The 15,291-nt window shown below is 40.4% G+C and overlaps 2 protein-coding genes across 3 annotated transcripts; one reads left to right on the top strand and one right to left on the bottom strand.

Moving 5' to 3' along the window:
- Window positions 1-1,582: 1,582 nt before the first annotated feature.
- On the top strand, window positions 1,583-10,098 carry LOC120563916 (cadherin-related family member 5). The gene is made up of 16 exons (XM_039808420.1): window positions 1,583-1,821; window positions 2,566-2,692; window positions 2,785-2,999; window positions 3,967-4,023; window positions 4,111-4,203; window positions 4,310-4,396; window positions 4,483-4,593; window positions 5,043-5,213; window positions 5,758-5,848; window positions 5,937-6,043; window positions 6,156-6,356; window positions 6,481-6,612; window positions 6,851-6,929; window positions 7,283-7,473; window positions 7,576-7,596; window positions 8,301-10,098. The coding sequence occupies exons 2-16, from the start codon at window positions 2,602-2,604 to the stop codon at window positions 9,306-9,308; spliced, it is 2,655 nt and encodes an 884-aa protein (XP_039664354.1). The 5' UTR covers window positions 1,583-1,821; window positions 2,566-2,601; the 3' UTR covers window positions 9,309-10,098.
- A 631-nt stretch (window positions 10,099-10,729) lies between these two features.
- calub (calumenin b) lies at window positions 10,730-15,108 on the bottom strand. Of its 2 annotated transcripts, none has more exons than XM_039808421.1 (7): window positions 14,982-15,108; window positions 13,765-14,012; window positions 13,393-13,586; window positions 13,104-13,270; window positions 12,951-13,011; window positions 12,572-12,771; window positions 10,730-11,829 (listed from the first exon to the last, which is right to left on the bottom strand). In XM_039808421.1, exons 2-7 carry the CDS (start codon window positions 13,983-13,985, stop codon window positions 11,725-11,727), a joined length of 948 nt encoding a protein of 315 aa, XP_039664355.1. In that variant the 5' UTR covers window positions 13,986-14,012; window positions 14,982-15,108; the 3' UTR covers window positions 10,730-11,724. The 2 variants fall into 2 exon arrangements, with proteins under 2 accessions (XP_039664355.1, XP_039664356.1); XM_039808422.1 differs by lacking the exon at window positions 14,982-15,108 and adding an exon at window positions 14,837-14,927.
- Between the last annotated feature and the right edge of the window lie 183 nt (window positions 15,109-15,291).

The following is a 15,291-nucleotide window of genomic DNA, read 5'->3' as shown; positions in this document are numbered from 1 at the left end:
TTTAGAGCCTTAGCATATAATATGACATACTTTTAATTTAATTTAATTTAATTTATGAGATTTCACAACATTAATGCAACATTTGTTCACATATCACAGTGTTTTATTATTCAATGTATTCACTTGGTATTGCTACTCTATATTTGAGAGGTAATGCAAACTTTGCTTTCTGCCCATGAAAATATTTACATATTCACATGTATAATTACACACAAAGGACACAAAATGCACTGAAAAATGTTTGTGTGACGGTGTGAGAGTTTGATATGTGCACATATGTGTCTACATATTTTACATCATGTGAGTATAAAAAGTGAAGTCTGAGTTAGACTCCAAACTACTACTGCTACAATCAATTTGTCTATAGTGAGATGTCTTTCTTCAGTAGACTTAACAGTCCTCGACAAAAGTTCAGCTAAGTTTCTAATGATTGCCATTTTAGGTAACATCATTACAAGAAAAAACAAAACAAAACACACACAACACAACAACAATCCAACTATTATCTATCAACCATTCCCTATCTGCTTTTCAACCACATATCTGCTGACATCCAGCGGTTATGTCCAATCATAGCAATATAATACAACCTCAACAAGTCTGTTTATCTATGTTAATCTATTTAGCTATTGTTCATCTTATTATGTCAACATAAAAACCTTTAAAAAACTGTGCAAAAAGTGCAGTGATCGTTTCATCCTCTGAATTCACAACTCTAAATGCTGCTTGAAATACCATCTTTAAACCTAAAAATATGATCTGAGAAGTGCTTGTCCTTTGTACTCTCTCTCAGAGACACAGACTGTGTAGAAGTTAACTTTCCCCTGAGGCAAACATTACACTTCTGCTCCTCCTGTTTTTTTTTTCTGACAATAGAAACCACTGACAAGTCTGCTCTAACCAAAACATTTCTGCAAACGATAGCTTTCATCACAGAAGCCCTAAAGATATGTCCAGACCAGACACACTCCTTTAAGTGTGTGTGTGTGTGTGTGTGTGTGTGTGTGTGTGTGTGTGTGTGTGTGTCTGTATCTGTGTGTGTGTGTGTGTGTGTGTGTGTGTGTGTGTGTGCCTATGCATGCTGGGACAAGTGTGAAAAGGGATGTGAGTTAATCTTCAGAAGGTGAACAGCCAATGTTTGATAGCTAATCCCTTGTCAGGCCCCATTAGTTGTCACATGTCACTAATTGATCAAATCCAACAGGCACAAGCTTTGTAGCTAAAGTAAACACTCATACTGTACTCTTTTAGGAAGTTCTAACCTAAACAATACACTGACATATATCTATACACTTAAAGTATGTTTCAAGCTTCCAAGACCTAATTTACTGAGGAAAAAGACATTTCCTGTTATGCTCTGTAATAAAGCAACTACAGCTTGAAGTAGAACTGACCCTTCAACTTTGATTGCATGACAAAATGGCTCTGTCTTTGTACCAGACAAATCTCTTAACTTCACTTGTGACCCCGGTCTCTGACCTCACCAGCAGCTTCTTGCTATCTCTAATCTGGTTGGCTCCGTCTTTGTCCCTGTCCAGGTAAACTCCGCCCTCGGGCTTAAGTCTCTGAGCTGACGTTGATCCCAGGATACACAACATAAGGCGCTATCTGCTTTTTAATGTATGTGGGGGGGTCAGTGTGTGTGTGGCCGGTGGTATCTATTGTTGCGTCTATTGTTTAGTCCTAAAAGCCTCATTTTGCCTTTTTGAGGGGGCGTTTAGTGGCTTTTCAGGGCTTTGGGAATCAGAGATGCTGCTTTCATCACAAGTCAGGAGGATATGGAGACTGACAGACAAGCTGCAGAGGATTTGACAACCACAGGTCAGTCAGCTGAACAACAGCATAGGCAATTTGTGTTCATATGCATTATATGAGTTGTGTGTGTTTATTTACCTCACATTGGCAGCAGAGTTACTGTCAGGATGTGACCCCAGATCCTATTTAGCCCCCTCACCGCATTCAAACACTTACACAGACAAACACACCAGTGCACCCAGAGACTCACAAGAGCATTATAGACATTAAGTCACACACCTTAATTTACTTGAAATAAAACTGAAGTTGAATTTTGTGGTGAAAAAATGTGGCCAAGTTTCTGAAATACTGACTGACATACTTCTAAAAAGAGTCATTGTAACCCGATAACTCGTATCTGTGCTTGTAGGAAATGCAACCTTTAAAAAGCCACAGATGCAGAAAGAATATAAGTCAGAGGGTTTACACTAAGTGTTGCCAGGTCACAGAGAAACATGAAGAGAATAAGGATAGCGGTCTACTATTCTGCTGGTTTGCTCTAGCTCTCAGACTAGGGAAAGCCAGACAGAAACACACTTTAAGGGGATTTGAGGGAATTATAGGACAGAGCAGAGTGTGTGTGTGTTTGTGTCGGTGCGTGCTGCTTTGTTAATACATTAGGAGAGGGTCTTAAACTAATGATGCTTATTAAGACATGTTGCCATCAAGGCACAGAAGAAAGCTAAGCCTAGCCCACTCATTCACACCGTAGAAGTGAAAGGATGATCGTGTTTAGCTAATCGTGTTTGTTATTCCTCTCTCTTCACTCAGAAAGAACTGATCCCTGAGGCCTGACTGAGCCCAGGAATGGCCCTCATTGAACTTAAATGGAGATTGTTTCAGGCCAAGGCTCTAGCCTGCTCACTGTTGTTTCTCCTGTGTCTGCACACAGCCACAGGTACAGCCATGTCACATTTGTATGCATCAGAGTTCAACTCATTGCCAGAATTTATGGGTTTCTTACACTTTGCATATGTTGCCTTGACACAGGAATGTCAGGGTGGGGTGGATGTTTGGATGGTCAGGATGTATATGCGACAATCAAAGAAAACAGCCACTCAGGAGAAGTTGTTGCTGAACTCATGGCTGAGACCACAATGGATGGGGTTCACTGGAGCCTGGATGGAAAGGATGCTGATTGGTTCTTCTTGGAGGGAAGAAGCATCCGGCTGAAAACATCAGCTGACAAGGTCCTTGACCGAGAGGTAACTGAGTCTGGACATGATCTGAGTGTTGGAGCTTTCTTATAATCAGAAAGACGCGAATATAGCGCAAGGATTTCAGATTTTATGAGTCTGTAGGAATGCTTGTTACAGTGTGGGGCCACAATGAGGAAGTTATATCTAAGTTTAGAGCAAACAATCAGGGATGAACCGTATAGCCTTGTCCTTGGACCAAAAACAATCTCTCTTACCGTCATCCTCTTCCCAGCCAGCTGACGTACATCATGGCAGCTATTAAAGGGTCAACCAGATTAGCGTTCTCTCTCTCTCTGTCTCTCTCTATCTCTTTCTGTCTCTCAGTTGATCTACTTCTGTCACTATCCTTAAAAAGAAAACATTAGTACAGCTATATAGTTTCAACATTGCATCTTTATCAATTATACTAAGCTTTGAGTGACCAAGAGGGTGCATATGTACAATTCACTTATTAAACACACCTTATAGAAATCTCGTCTTCCCAGCATGCTTCATAGAAATTTGGCATTTCTTACACTGTCACCATAAAAGGAAAATATGACATTTTTATTAAAAGAACAAGAAATATATGAAGTGTGTTATGTGGCCTATTATTTCTATATGTTTTGGTGTACATGCATGATTGATTATTGATTAACATCAAATAAGAGAAAATGCATGTTACAATATTATATTTTTTAGGCACTTAGTTAAACATTTCTAGAGTAGGCAAATGTGAGAGTGCACAATGAATACAAAAGCCTATAAAGACTTTTTCTTGAAAATAGACTGAACATATTTATACCTTATGTGCTTTTAATATGGAATTAAGCATTATAAATTGAGTGTTTTCCTGAGTCAATGTCTTGGCAATAGCCTGTTCACAAAGTTATCCTGTTGGTTATCATGATTTAGGATTTGTGTTAAAATATTCTATCATATTGAATAAAGGTCTTCTTTGTATCTTCATATGTTTTGTTCCCACATCTCTCAGACTCAGGGTCCTGTTCTAATGGCTGACTTGTCATGTTATGAGGATGACACACTTCAGGTACACATTTTTCCATTCATCTTACCCATAACTCTTCAGTGTGTCATCCCACATTCAAACCTCTGTCTCTTTTTTATGTTGTTGTAGAGTGTGTACAGGATCATGGTGGAGATTCTCAATGAGAATGATAATTCCCCTGTGTTCGCAGAAGACACTGTCCAGTCTCTCATTATCAGTGAGGTATGGCACGCTCACAAACACGGGCACACATACGCATACATCAAACATACAAGATTAAAGTTCTACAGTGTTTCTCTGCCTGAGTTTCTATCTGTGTGTTTTCCAGCTAACTCCAGTGAACACTGTGGTGTTAACTGTCCAGGCCACAGATGCAGATAACGACAAGATCATTTACTCCATTGACCAGGCATCAGTGAGTTCTACTCTTTAACTCTTTACACTAGAAAAAAACACCACCACAAAAGCACCACTGTTAATGTGTTTGTGTGTGTTCTGCAGCCTGATGCAGAGTACTTCAAGATTGATCTCCCCAACAGCGGAGAGGTGATCCTGTCCAAGCCTCTTGACTATGAGACCAAAACCCTGCTTACTATCATCATCCATGCTTCAGTAAGCTATAAACATTACATTTTTAACAGTTTTAGTGTAAATGTATCAACAAATTTATCTTATTAAATCCGTTTCTGTCATCCTTCCCAAGAAAATAAAGTAAAGCTTTGATTCCCTGATGCTCTTTACGATTACTAATGGAGAAATAGAACCATACCTCATATAGTAGAATGCCTTAATTTCCATTGCACATTGTACAAAGAAACTTGCTGTGCATCTCCTGAAACGGTAAATTAAACATTCAACAGATGCTCGCACACTCACACACACCACATACACATACACAGATACATGCACATGCCATACAGAAAACAATAATAACAATAAATAGGAAGATGAAAATAAGTAATAAAAAGAAGTGGCAGTTTGTGCATTCATTCGTTTCTCCATCAAACTTGCTAGACCAGGGTTATATCCTCTAAAGAAATCTTGACTTGTCATTATCTCAGGAAATGAGCACTGCTGAGCGCTTTAATACCAGCAGCAACATCACCATCACCGTCCTGGATGGAGATGACCAGTACCCACAATTCCTGCCCTGCATGCTACTTTTTCAGGATGAGAATAGTCGCATCTGCACCAGCCCTGTGTACACAGTCAAAGTCACAGAGGGGGAAGAGGTCAGTTGCTAAACCCTCCTTCTATCAGACCACACACGTATCCCTAGTGACAGTGTAGGAAATTATTTTGGTGGCAACTTTCACTGTCTAAAAAGTCAGAGCATTTACAAAATTTTGGGGGCACTTAAAAAAAAAAGTAATTAGTGCATAAAGCTGCTGTTTTTAAATGTGAAATGAGCCCAGATTAATGCATACAGTAATCACCACCTTGTGCCAACATGAGTAAATAAAAAGCATAGTATTGCTATTATCAGTGCATTTATGTAACAATGCTGATATGTTATAGACGGAAATGGAAATTAAATGAATTGAAATAAAATGATGGCTTAATGTAGGATTATTGGCCTATATATATATATATATATTTCAAAATATTGGGGGCAGTTTTTCTCAGATGCCCTTTGCCCCACCCAATTTTCAACACTGACTAGTGTTTTATTGGAATGGTCATTAATGATGTCCATATATTATCCACTGACATGATCTTGGTAAACTTAAAAACACAACCAAGAAGTAGGACTGACAAATGTGTGTCACGTTGCAGGACATTGTGTTGGACTTCTCTCCTGGTCCCATTCATGCAGTGGATGGAGACAGAGGCCTCAGCTCTGCCCTCAGCTATGCCATTCTCTCAGGTATCATACACCAACGCAAATTAGCATTTATTCAAATGTGCTGTGCTTACATCTGTAACTATTGTAACTATGTTTGTGTTCATGCTAGGAGACGATGATGGGCGTTTCCTGATGGACCCAGAAACGGGGGAGGTGAAACTGATTCGGGGGATTGGAGACAGACTCTCAACTCCAGAGCTGCATCTACAGGTCATGGTAAGACTCAATGTTTGCAGCAGGCTTGAAAGACATCCACTCCACACTTTTATTACTCCGAATACCAATCTCACTGATTTGTCTTTTTTGTCTCTCTGTGTCTTGCATCCAGGCATATCAGGACGACGACCCCAGAAAATATTCTGTTGCTACAGTGTTGGTCCGAGTTCTGGCTGTGAACAAGTTTTATCCACAGTTTGACAGGGTTGAATATCAAGGCTTTGTAACTGCTGGAAATAGCCCCGCCTCTCTGGTCTATACCTTTGGCAGCAAAGCGCTGATGTTACATGTACAAGATCAAGACTTTCACCATGTACGCACCACACTTTACTCAACACACATGCCATATACACCCACAGTGCAACAATTCTCAAAGCAGTTCTGTATGTGATTTACATTGTCACCTACCCACCTCCTTTTACTCCACAAATTGACAGGGTTTCAATCCCATGATCCACTTCACCTTCAGTCCTACATCCAATCACACAGACATCTACCAGATCACACAGGAGGGTCTTCTGATCGCTAGGACCAATAAACTTCAAGCAAAACAGAAACACATTCTAGAGGTGAGCCTCAGTGAAAACCTTTTGTTATCATTTGATTTGTTTATTCAATTTGATTGAAAAGACAATACCAGTGGTTTTTCATATCGTAGCTCACCAAAAAACAACATTATGTAAGCTTACATTTGGCATCCTTTTTTTTAATCTCTTTTAAATACTGTAAGTGTTTAGAAAGATTTCATACGTAGCATGAAAGCAATAAGATGGCGATGATGTGATAAAAAGTCAAAATACTTTGCAGGTAACGGCTATAGACCAGGACTCAGGTGATGCTACCTTTGCTACTGTAGTGGTGGAGGTGTTATTTGAAGGACAATCAAGTAAGGACACACTCTTACACACACAGGCATTCACTACGCTCAATGGTGTTTTAAGCCCCCAACATCTCCTTCCAGGCAGCGCTGCAACTGTTGACTTCAAGGCATCTAACCCTAACCATAACCATAACCATAACCATAACCATAACCATAGCCTAATTGACTTCAAGGCAGCGCTGCAACTGTTGACTTCAACGCACCTAACCCTAAACATAACCATTGCCTAATCCTAGTGCCTTCCAGGCAGCGCTGCCTGGAAGGAGACATTGGGGGCTTAAAACACCGATAAACATTCACTACTGATGAGCCTGCAGACTGAAACAATGTATCTGTATGTCTGTCTATGTACACTGCAGTCCCTAATAGTCCACTGGGAGATGAGCGTCCGATAAGCTGCACTGTGGGCAAAGCGTTGTTTCTGAGCATGGTGTTCATGACTGTACTTGGATGTACCCTGTCTATGGCGATATGGCTGAAGAAGAAACACAAAGGAAAGAGGGACCCACTGCAGAGAGGCTGTGTGGCCCAGGGCAAACACCCCAATGTGGTGAGATTTTTAAGCTCTGTAATCCAGAATTATATTTACCAAAATTTGTTGGTCAGTGAATTTGAGTTTCTAAAATATTTTCTACTGCATATTCTCCCTCAGAGTTTACGGTGGTTCCAACTGGTGAGTTATTCGTTTACTATCAAAGCTAATATTCGTCCTTATATAATATTCATCATTCATTGTCCTATATTTCCTGTCCTTAATAAACTCTGTGCAGTCCACTAGTCATGATCTCCATTTCACAATTACTTATAGTTTTCTAATTAGCTCATGTCTAAACTGTCCGAATTCTAATTAAAGTAAATGGTCAGTTCATACACAGTTTGACAAAACATTCTCACCAGTTTATTAGCTGTTTCTGATGCTTTTGACCACATCTCCTGGCCTTAATCACCGGATGGAGTTTCTCAGTTGTCATGGAGATGATTTAGTTCTTGTAACATGACCTAAGTATGGAATATCACATGACAACGACTAAACCATCTTCATGACAACTGAGCAACTCTATCAGCTGATGAAGGCCACAAGATGTGGTCGAAAGCAACAAGTAAGTTGGACCTTGTTTTTAGGATTTTCTCGTCAAACTGTTTCTAAGGTCCGGGAAACCTTCAAGTTCAGTATCATACAGTCATACTGTAAATGTGGAAAGTAAATTACTCACATTGTAATTAATCAACTCACTCACTACAAGGTTAGACTGCCTGGTTGATAGAAGGCCTGGCAATTTCAACACATGTCACTGTCACACTAAACCGGGATCATTCACTGACCTTCTCTCTGCGATACAATAGTGGTTTACTTTTTCCACTGTTGTTGCTCTCCAGGTCAGTCACAATAGCAGCACGACGAACACAGAGGAAGCACCATACAACAATGAAGAATATGGAAACTGCAATCCTTCCTTCAGCTTCTCAGACAATCCTGGCATCTACACCCACCAAAACCTCCCCCCCTGCCGAGGACCCCTTCCACCCAGAACAACCGCTGCACCCGACACCAGCTTCATCCCCAATGAAACTGTGCCTAGCCCTGTGATCTTCAATAATAATGTTTCTACACCAAACAAAATCTCCTCCAGTTCTCACCCAGCCACTGTGAAGATGAGCCCCATACGTATGGTTCAAAATGCTGCTCCACCCGAAGAAAACCCTGGCTCACCAAATGATACATCTCTTGACCATCCTGAGGCACAACCTGACACCAGTCCTAGTCCTGGATCCCCTGGTGACGCTGACACTCCACCGTTCACCTGTCCTGATTTACAAACTACAGAAACAACAACCAATGATGACCCGGCTGACTCTGCTGACCCTGTCACCAGCCCCTCCTCTCAATCCAGCATTCCTTGCAGTCATACCCGTATTGCTTCAGCAGAAATAGACAAACCCTTCCGCAAACCTCGTGTGAAGACCCCCCCAAATGCACCCCTACTGTCCTCACCCGCCCCAGAGCATGTGTCTTTAAAGGCCACACTTGTACACATAGATACGTCTCCTCTTGATACACCTCCAGTAACACCAGAGCGAACATCTATGACTCAAAGCACAGAGGTAGACCAACCCTCCACATCACTGGACCAAACAGAGCAATCAGAGCTGCCGGGTGGGTCTGCAGATGCCGAAAGTACATCTGGGGACAGGAGGCCCTCGACGAACTCGGGAAACGAGCAGGATGGCCGTGGGGCCGGGGGTTTGGATGATGATGGTTTTCTGGGAGATGAAGATGCAGACAAGAACAGTGAGGATGACGATGAGTTAGCGTCAGACGAAGAAGAGCTGCTTAGAGTGATGGCTCGTTGTAATCCCATGTTTATCACATTTACTACTAAGTGAGGTCACTATAATATTGTGTGAACTGAGAGTGACGGGGCAGACGATGAGAAGGTAAGCTGAAGATGGATGACGGAGGCCGGACACGTCATCGAGCAAGAAAGAAACGCTACAGTGTGGTTCTGCTGTACTGTAGGAACTAATGAGGCAAAGACAGAATACATATCTATATGTAAACATAGACATTTACACAATTACAACACATAATGTTGTTCCATTGCGTATACGGTATGACAGGAATGAGTGACCTTGAGTGCACAATGCAGTTAAAAAAAAAAAAAAACTCTTTTAAATCAAACTTGTCAGTATAAATTATGAATGGTTTCATCAAGGATACAACATGCTCATTCATTGCAAAGTTAGTATAAGTAGAACAGCCTGAATGAATCAGTAATCAAATACATTGTCTGTGAATGTCTACAAATGATAATGAGACTGTGTGTTTTTTTTTTTTAAAAAAGGTAAATGCACATTAAATGAAAACTGTTGCACTTCTATCTATGGGAGTAAAGTTCCAGGCAGGCAGAATATATGACCACGGTCATCACATAAATCTGTTAAATAGCTGCGGAGTACTACTGTATGTTTAAAACTCTCACATAGTGTACCTCTTTTAAATAATTGTTTTGTTATGCCTACTCTACAAGCTGCCTCAGTTTTTTCTTTCAACATGAGTTAAGTTATTGTCTAAAGTGATTATAAATCAGTTTTGGTGGTGAATAAGGAGAAGTTAAACTGCTTCATTGAAGCTCCTAAATGGCAAATTAAAAAGAAAGCTGCCAAAAAAAAAAAACAAGCATTCAAGTTAATCAAACCTTATTTGGTTAAACTGAAAAAGAGGAGAGCAGGACAGGAAACTGAACATTCCCTAAAAAGGAAAACAGCTGAAAAAAATAAATAAAAAAGGGATTCTACTGCAACACAGGCAAATTTCAACTTCCACGTTTACTACATAAGATCATTTTAAAAGAGGTTATTAGAATTTTGTTTAGGGTGACAACAGAGAAACCTACATATTGGTATGTTTTGCTTTCCGCAGAAAGAACTTTGAGAACAGTAGCTTGACTACAGAATGGGATTTAACACTAGCACTTGTAATAGCAACTGCCATGTGAAAAGTACCCGATACTATTACTTTAAGTCAAAAAAAAATACAGTAGACTAAAAGCTCCAATTTTATTTGTTTTTATTGAGACATTCTCAATCACAAAAATTGGACCTGATTGTTAGAGTGCTCAGTCTGCAGACCAACAACTTATTTACAGTAAAGTCTCTAGTGAAAGGGTGGTCGCTGCAGTGAGCCTGTAAAAAAACATTATCATATACATTATAGTATACCATAAAAATTCTCAACAGTGGTTATAAATGGTTGAAGTGATAAAATAAGCATTATAAACATATTTAGGAGGGGGACGCGTTTGAAATGAAATTAGCTTTTTGTTTTTTTTAAACAGCTTACAAAACAGGACAAAGGTGTTTCCTTGGCACACAAATTAGTTTGTTCAGCTGAAACCAACAAAAACATTTAAAAAAAAATTAAGAGTACAAGTAATATATGTACACACAGATTCACACGCACACACACTATTAAGGTGATGAGAAAAAAAAGAAGAAGAAAGGAGGCAGCTTTGAGGACAAAGCATCCATTAGTCATTAAATCAGAAATTCTTGATTCCTTCCACTAACACACAGCCCGCCCTTATGTGGGACCCACGGCTTGTGTTAACATGGATGCTTTGGGGACCAGTATAGCAAACACAGTGCGGTCCCACTGATTATACTGTATTGCACTAGTCCAAATAGTCTTTATCGTCACTGGAATTTAATATTTAATCCTCGTTCCAAACACCCTATACTCCAGCATTATGATCAATAAAGACATGAAAACAAAGCACAAGTGAATCAGAAACTACTTTTCAGTTTGGGCCCGATTACATGATTAGACAGGAGGAGTAGAACAAATTCTGTAGTAGAACAAAACTAGCTAGACATCAGCTTTACTCTTCACAGTCCAGTGCATTGCAAAAAGAAATGGTATGACAAAGTACTCTGTACACTGCAAACTTAAATTTGCTCTTTTAGGGTTTCATAACAAAACATGGCTATTTCATAAAATTATTCTTTCAAAGAAAAACTAATTATCATCTAACACTGTTTGTTTTTCACCTGACCTAGAAAATGGGAAGAGTAGTGTGTGGAAGCAGAGCAAAGGCTGGCGATATATCCCAATCTTACACACAACTGAGCATGACGACACACTGTTAGTGTGTGTACACTGGGACACATTCAACAAACCAAATAAATTACTGTCCGTGGCGTCGGATTAGGCGAGCTCATCTCGTTTGAAATACTCAATCGACCGTCGGAGGACTAAGGTGGTACACAAAATGAACACAGAGTCTTTGGAGGCAGGTGGATGTTAGAACTCGTCGTGTCGAGTCAGAGCCTCTCCGAAGTCAGTCGCCTGGCTGCCCACGAACAGGTCGTACTTATCCACGATTTCTGCTTTGGTCAGGCGGCCATCCTGACGGAGAGAGAATAACACACATGATAAACCTTGTATTTGTGTCAGTACAAAAAGATTATTCAGAAAAAAAGAACTGTTACCAAGATATGGAGGTACTTGTTGTCATTATGCATTACCATAGGTATTTGGTATGTCTTGTGTGATTTGCACTTGTGTCACTGGGTGCAGACAATAAATAAGATCGATTTTCTCATCTTAGTTACACAATAAACAAATCCCAAAGGGCTACAACACAGACAGGACTGAGATGAAAGCCTGTATCTCCTGCATTTATCATGCTTTAAGATCCTCCTTTGCAAGGTTTAAAAAAAAAAAAAAAAAAAAAAAAAAAATGTATAAAAAACTAAAATATGACTGTTTACATTACGCGCCTGGGACAGAAAGACATGAAGTGTCACACAATGGTTTTTACGGTGAAGCAAATGCAGGCATGAAACAAACATTTTGAGCAAGTTGCTAAAAAGCAAACTCATTATTTCAAAAGTATTTGTATGAATCTAGACTTTAATAATTGTCTGTGCTTCTTTGAGTGTCATATTGTCATTGCAATGTCAAAACATTCTACCACTATTTGTTGCACACTGTAAAAGCACACTTAAATTAATAAACTGGTTTCATATACGCAGTTCAACTCCACCCCTCCACCCAATATTCAGTGAATAAGACAGCACGTCAAATTCATTAGAACTTGTGCATTTCTGATGAAATTTGAAATAATTTACAGTTCTACAGTACGTACTTTGTCTGTATCCGACTCATAGACCAGATGCTTGGCCTCAGCGTCAGCATGGTCGTAGTCACTGGGCAGGATCCAGTCTCTGGTCTCCTCCTTGTCCATCTTTCCGTCTTTGTTTTTGTCTCTGAATTCAGTAAACTGTTCCTTCTCTGTCTTCACCCACTCAGGTTCTGTGGCGTCTCCCTCCTGGCTGTACATGTCACCTAGAGCGAAGAAAGATGGCGTTGATGATGTTGCAAATTATCATTTCATAGGGGTTCCTCAAACACTGACCAATACCTTAATTTTGTATTATCCATCTGCATTAGCGTTCCACCAATAACAACCCACAATTGTGTGGTACAAATGGATGATGCTTATAGGACAATGGGCTAGAACTCACCTATGTACTCGTCTAAGTCTATTAAACCATCTCCATTCTTGTCAATGTCTTCCATAGTTTCCTATAGTTAGAAAAGAGACCACAGGGCAGTGAGAATGGATTTTAAACAGTGTTAGGGTCATCATTTAACACCTGTGTGAGTTTGTCACTCACCAGCACTACAATGTCTTTCATGTGGTCGTACTCCTCAGGGTGAAGGAAGGCTGTAAACTCCTCCTTGTTGGCTTTCATGTCATTGTCTTGGTCGGCCATTTTGAATCTCCTCTCATCGCGATTCATCATCTGCCTGTAACTGAAGCCATCATCGGGGTCGGGATCATCTGCAAGTCAGAGGTCACAACTTTGTATAGAGTGTGCATGTGTGGCAAAGTAAATATGTGTCCATGCAGTACACAGGTGATACATCAAGTGTATAAAAAAAGAAGATTGTCTGCAGCCATACCAAGAATGTATCCGTATGTGGCGTTCTTGTACTCCTCCCAGGACACCACCTCATCTCCATTGAGGTCATGACTCTTCCACTGTCGATCCACATCATCGTAGATCCACCTCTTCTGAGCGTGCTTGATCCACTTCTTCATCTCCTCAGCTGTCACATAGCCATCCTTATCCTCATCTATACGTTCAACCAACATGCTGTAGATAAATGAAAGAAATTTGGCAGACGATCAGTTTGCTCCCTCACATCATCCAGTGGTGTGCCACCTCAGATTAACTTGACTGCTCCTCGAACTAGGTAATTAGCACAGTGACTTCATATAATCCCAGTATTATAAGAACAGATATGGACAGTCTCCCTGACATGCAGTTTTACCCGAGCCTCTCCTTGCTCTCCTCTGGTGTGAGCTGATCAAAGGTCTTGGCCTCCTCTTGTCCCAGAAAGGCTTCATGGTCATAGTCAAAGTTCTCCACATCATCATGCTCTCGGTTGCTGAGGGGTTCATCGTGGTGAACACGGTCCTTCTTCTCTGTGGGTTTGCTGGTGGCGTAAACCACACAGAGAGCAAAGCACATTACAAGTGGTCGCAGCTCCATCCTGTGTACGTGCAAACGCTGTCTGAACTAGGGGCAAGAAGAAGACACCAGGAACCTGTGGTTATTGCTCAAACAGGGCATTCTAGTTAAAACATTGTATTACAGATATATCTTAGTTTATCGTGCACTTTTCTGTACTACTTAACTCTGCGCATACAAGTTTAAAAGTGCATGACTCAGTGCAAGCAAATGTGAGGGGAATTGTTGGCTAATCTAGCTGATGCAATAACTGATTTGTCCCACCTCTGGAATGCTGTAGAAGTTCACATCCCATAAAGTGTATTAACACCAGCTCAACAATTCTCAAAAATATTAACATTATCATTCATGTAAAAAAATGTATGCATTATTTAACTAGCTAACATTTCAAAATTTTAAATCTATCATTAGGTACAACTAGCATAGCTAAAACCAACGCAGTATACAACTGCCCTGCAATTTAATCCTACATTCATAACAGAAGGTTATGGTTAACGCTAGGTCTAAGCGGTTTAGAGTGATTCACAAGAACATATTCAAAAATCACCTGCTAGCATTCCAAGTTTTTATAAATAGACGGTACCGTTATTGTTATTATGACAGCAGCAAATTGAATGCAGTATTTAAAGACGTTCTTAAAGACGTTCATTGCTAACGTGGCTGCTTTCGTGTGACACAGCACAGTATCTGTAGTCTCACTTTTGCACGTCGCGACACCTTAGTTAGCTAAATCTTGCCATCGTTTTTGTATAACGAGTCAGTAGCAACAGCTTGTGGCCGTTATTTCCAATTAGTTAGCTACCGTTACCAGCCAAAATCAAAGGTTGGGGACTAACATTCGACTGGCTAACCTAGCGTACCGTTAGTTTTACCTGCTGAGCTGCAATTTCACTCGTCCAGTGAAAGCAAATAAGTAATTATTTAATGTCCGTATTGCGTCTTTCTAAACGCCAACTATATGACACACATTTTATTTACTTTTTGAATTTTAAACCACAATTTATAAAGAGAACTCACCGGTGTCTTCAGGGAAGTTCTTCGACGCAGTTTAAGACCCGCCCCCTCGGAAACACACCCATGCACTTCCTGTGCTAAAACCCCAGCCGACCAATCAGGCGCTGAGAAGGTGAGTGCGATGTCGGTCGCTCACTGGTCCACTTTAAGGGAGCATCGGTGATTGGATTGGCCGAGAACCGCCACGTCCTCAAAGTCAACAAAACTTCGCTCATTCATAAAACAAACGCCACAGTGTATGGGACAGGTAAGCTCCAAGAAAGCAGACCCAAAGTAACACTTTTTTCGCGTATTATTCAAATAAACAAAAGGC

Source organism: Perca fluviatilis, chromosome 8 (genome assembly GCF_010015445.1).
Source record: "Perca fluviatilis chromosome 8, GENO_Pfluv_1.0, whole genome shotgun sequence".
NCBI classification, from domain to species: domain Eukaryota; kingdom Metazoa; phylum Chordata; class Actinopteri; order Perciformes; family Percidae; genus Perca; species Perca fluviatilis.
Note: the sequence above shows the minus strand (reverse complement) of the source record. Positions and strands in the feature narration are given on the sequence as shown.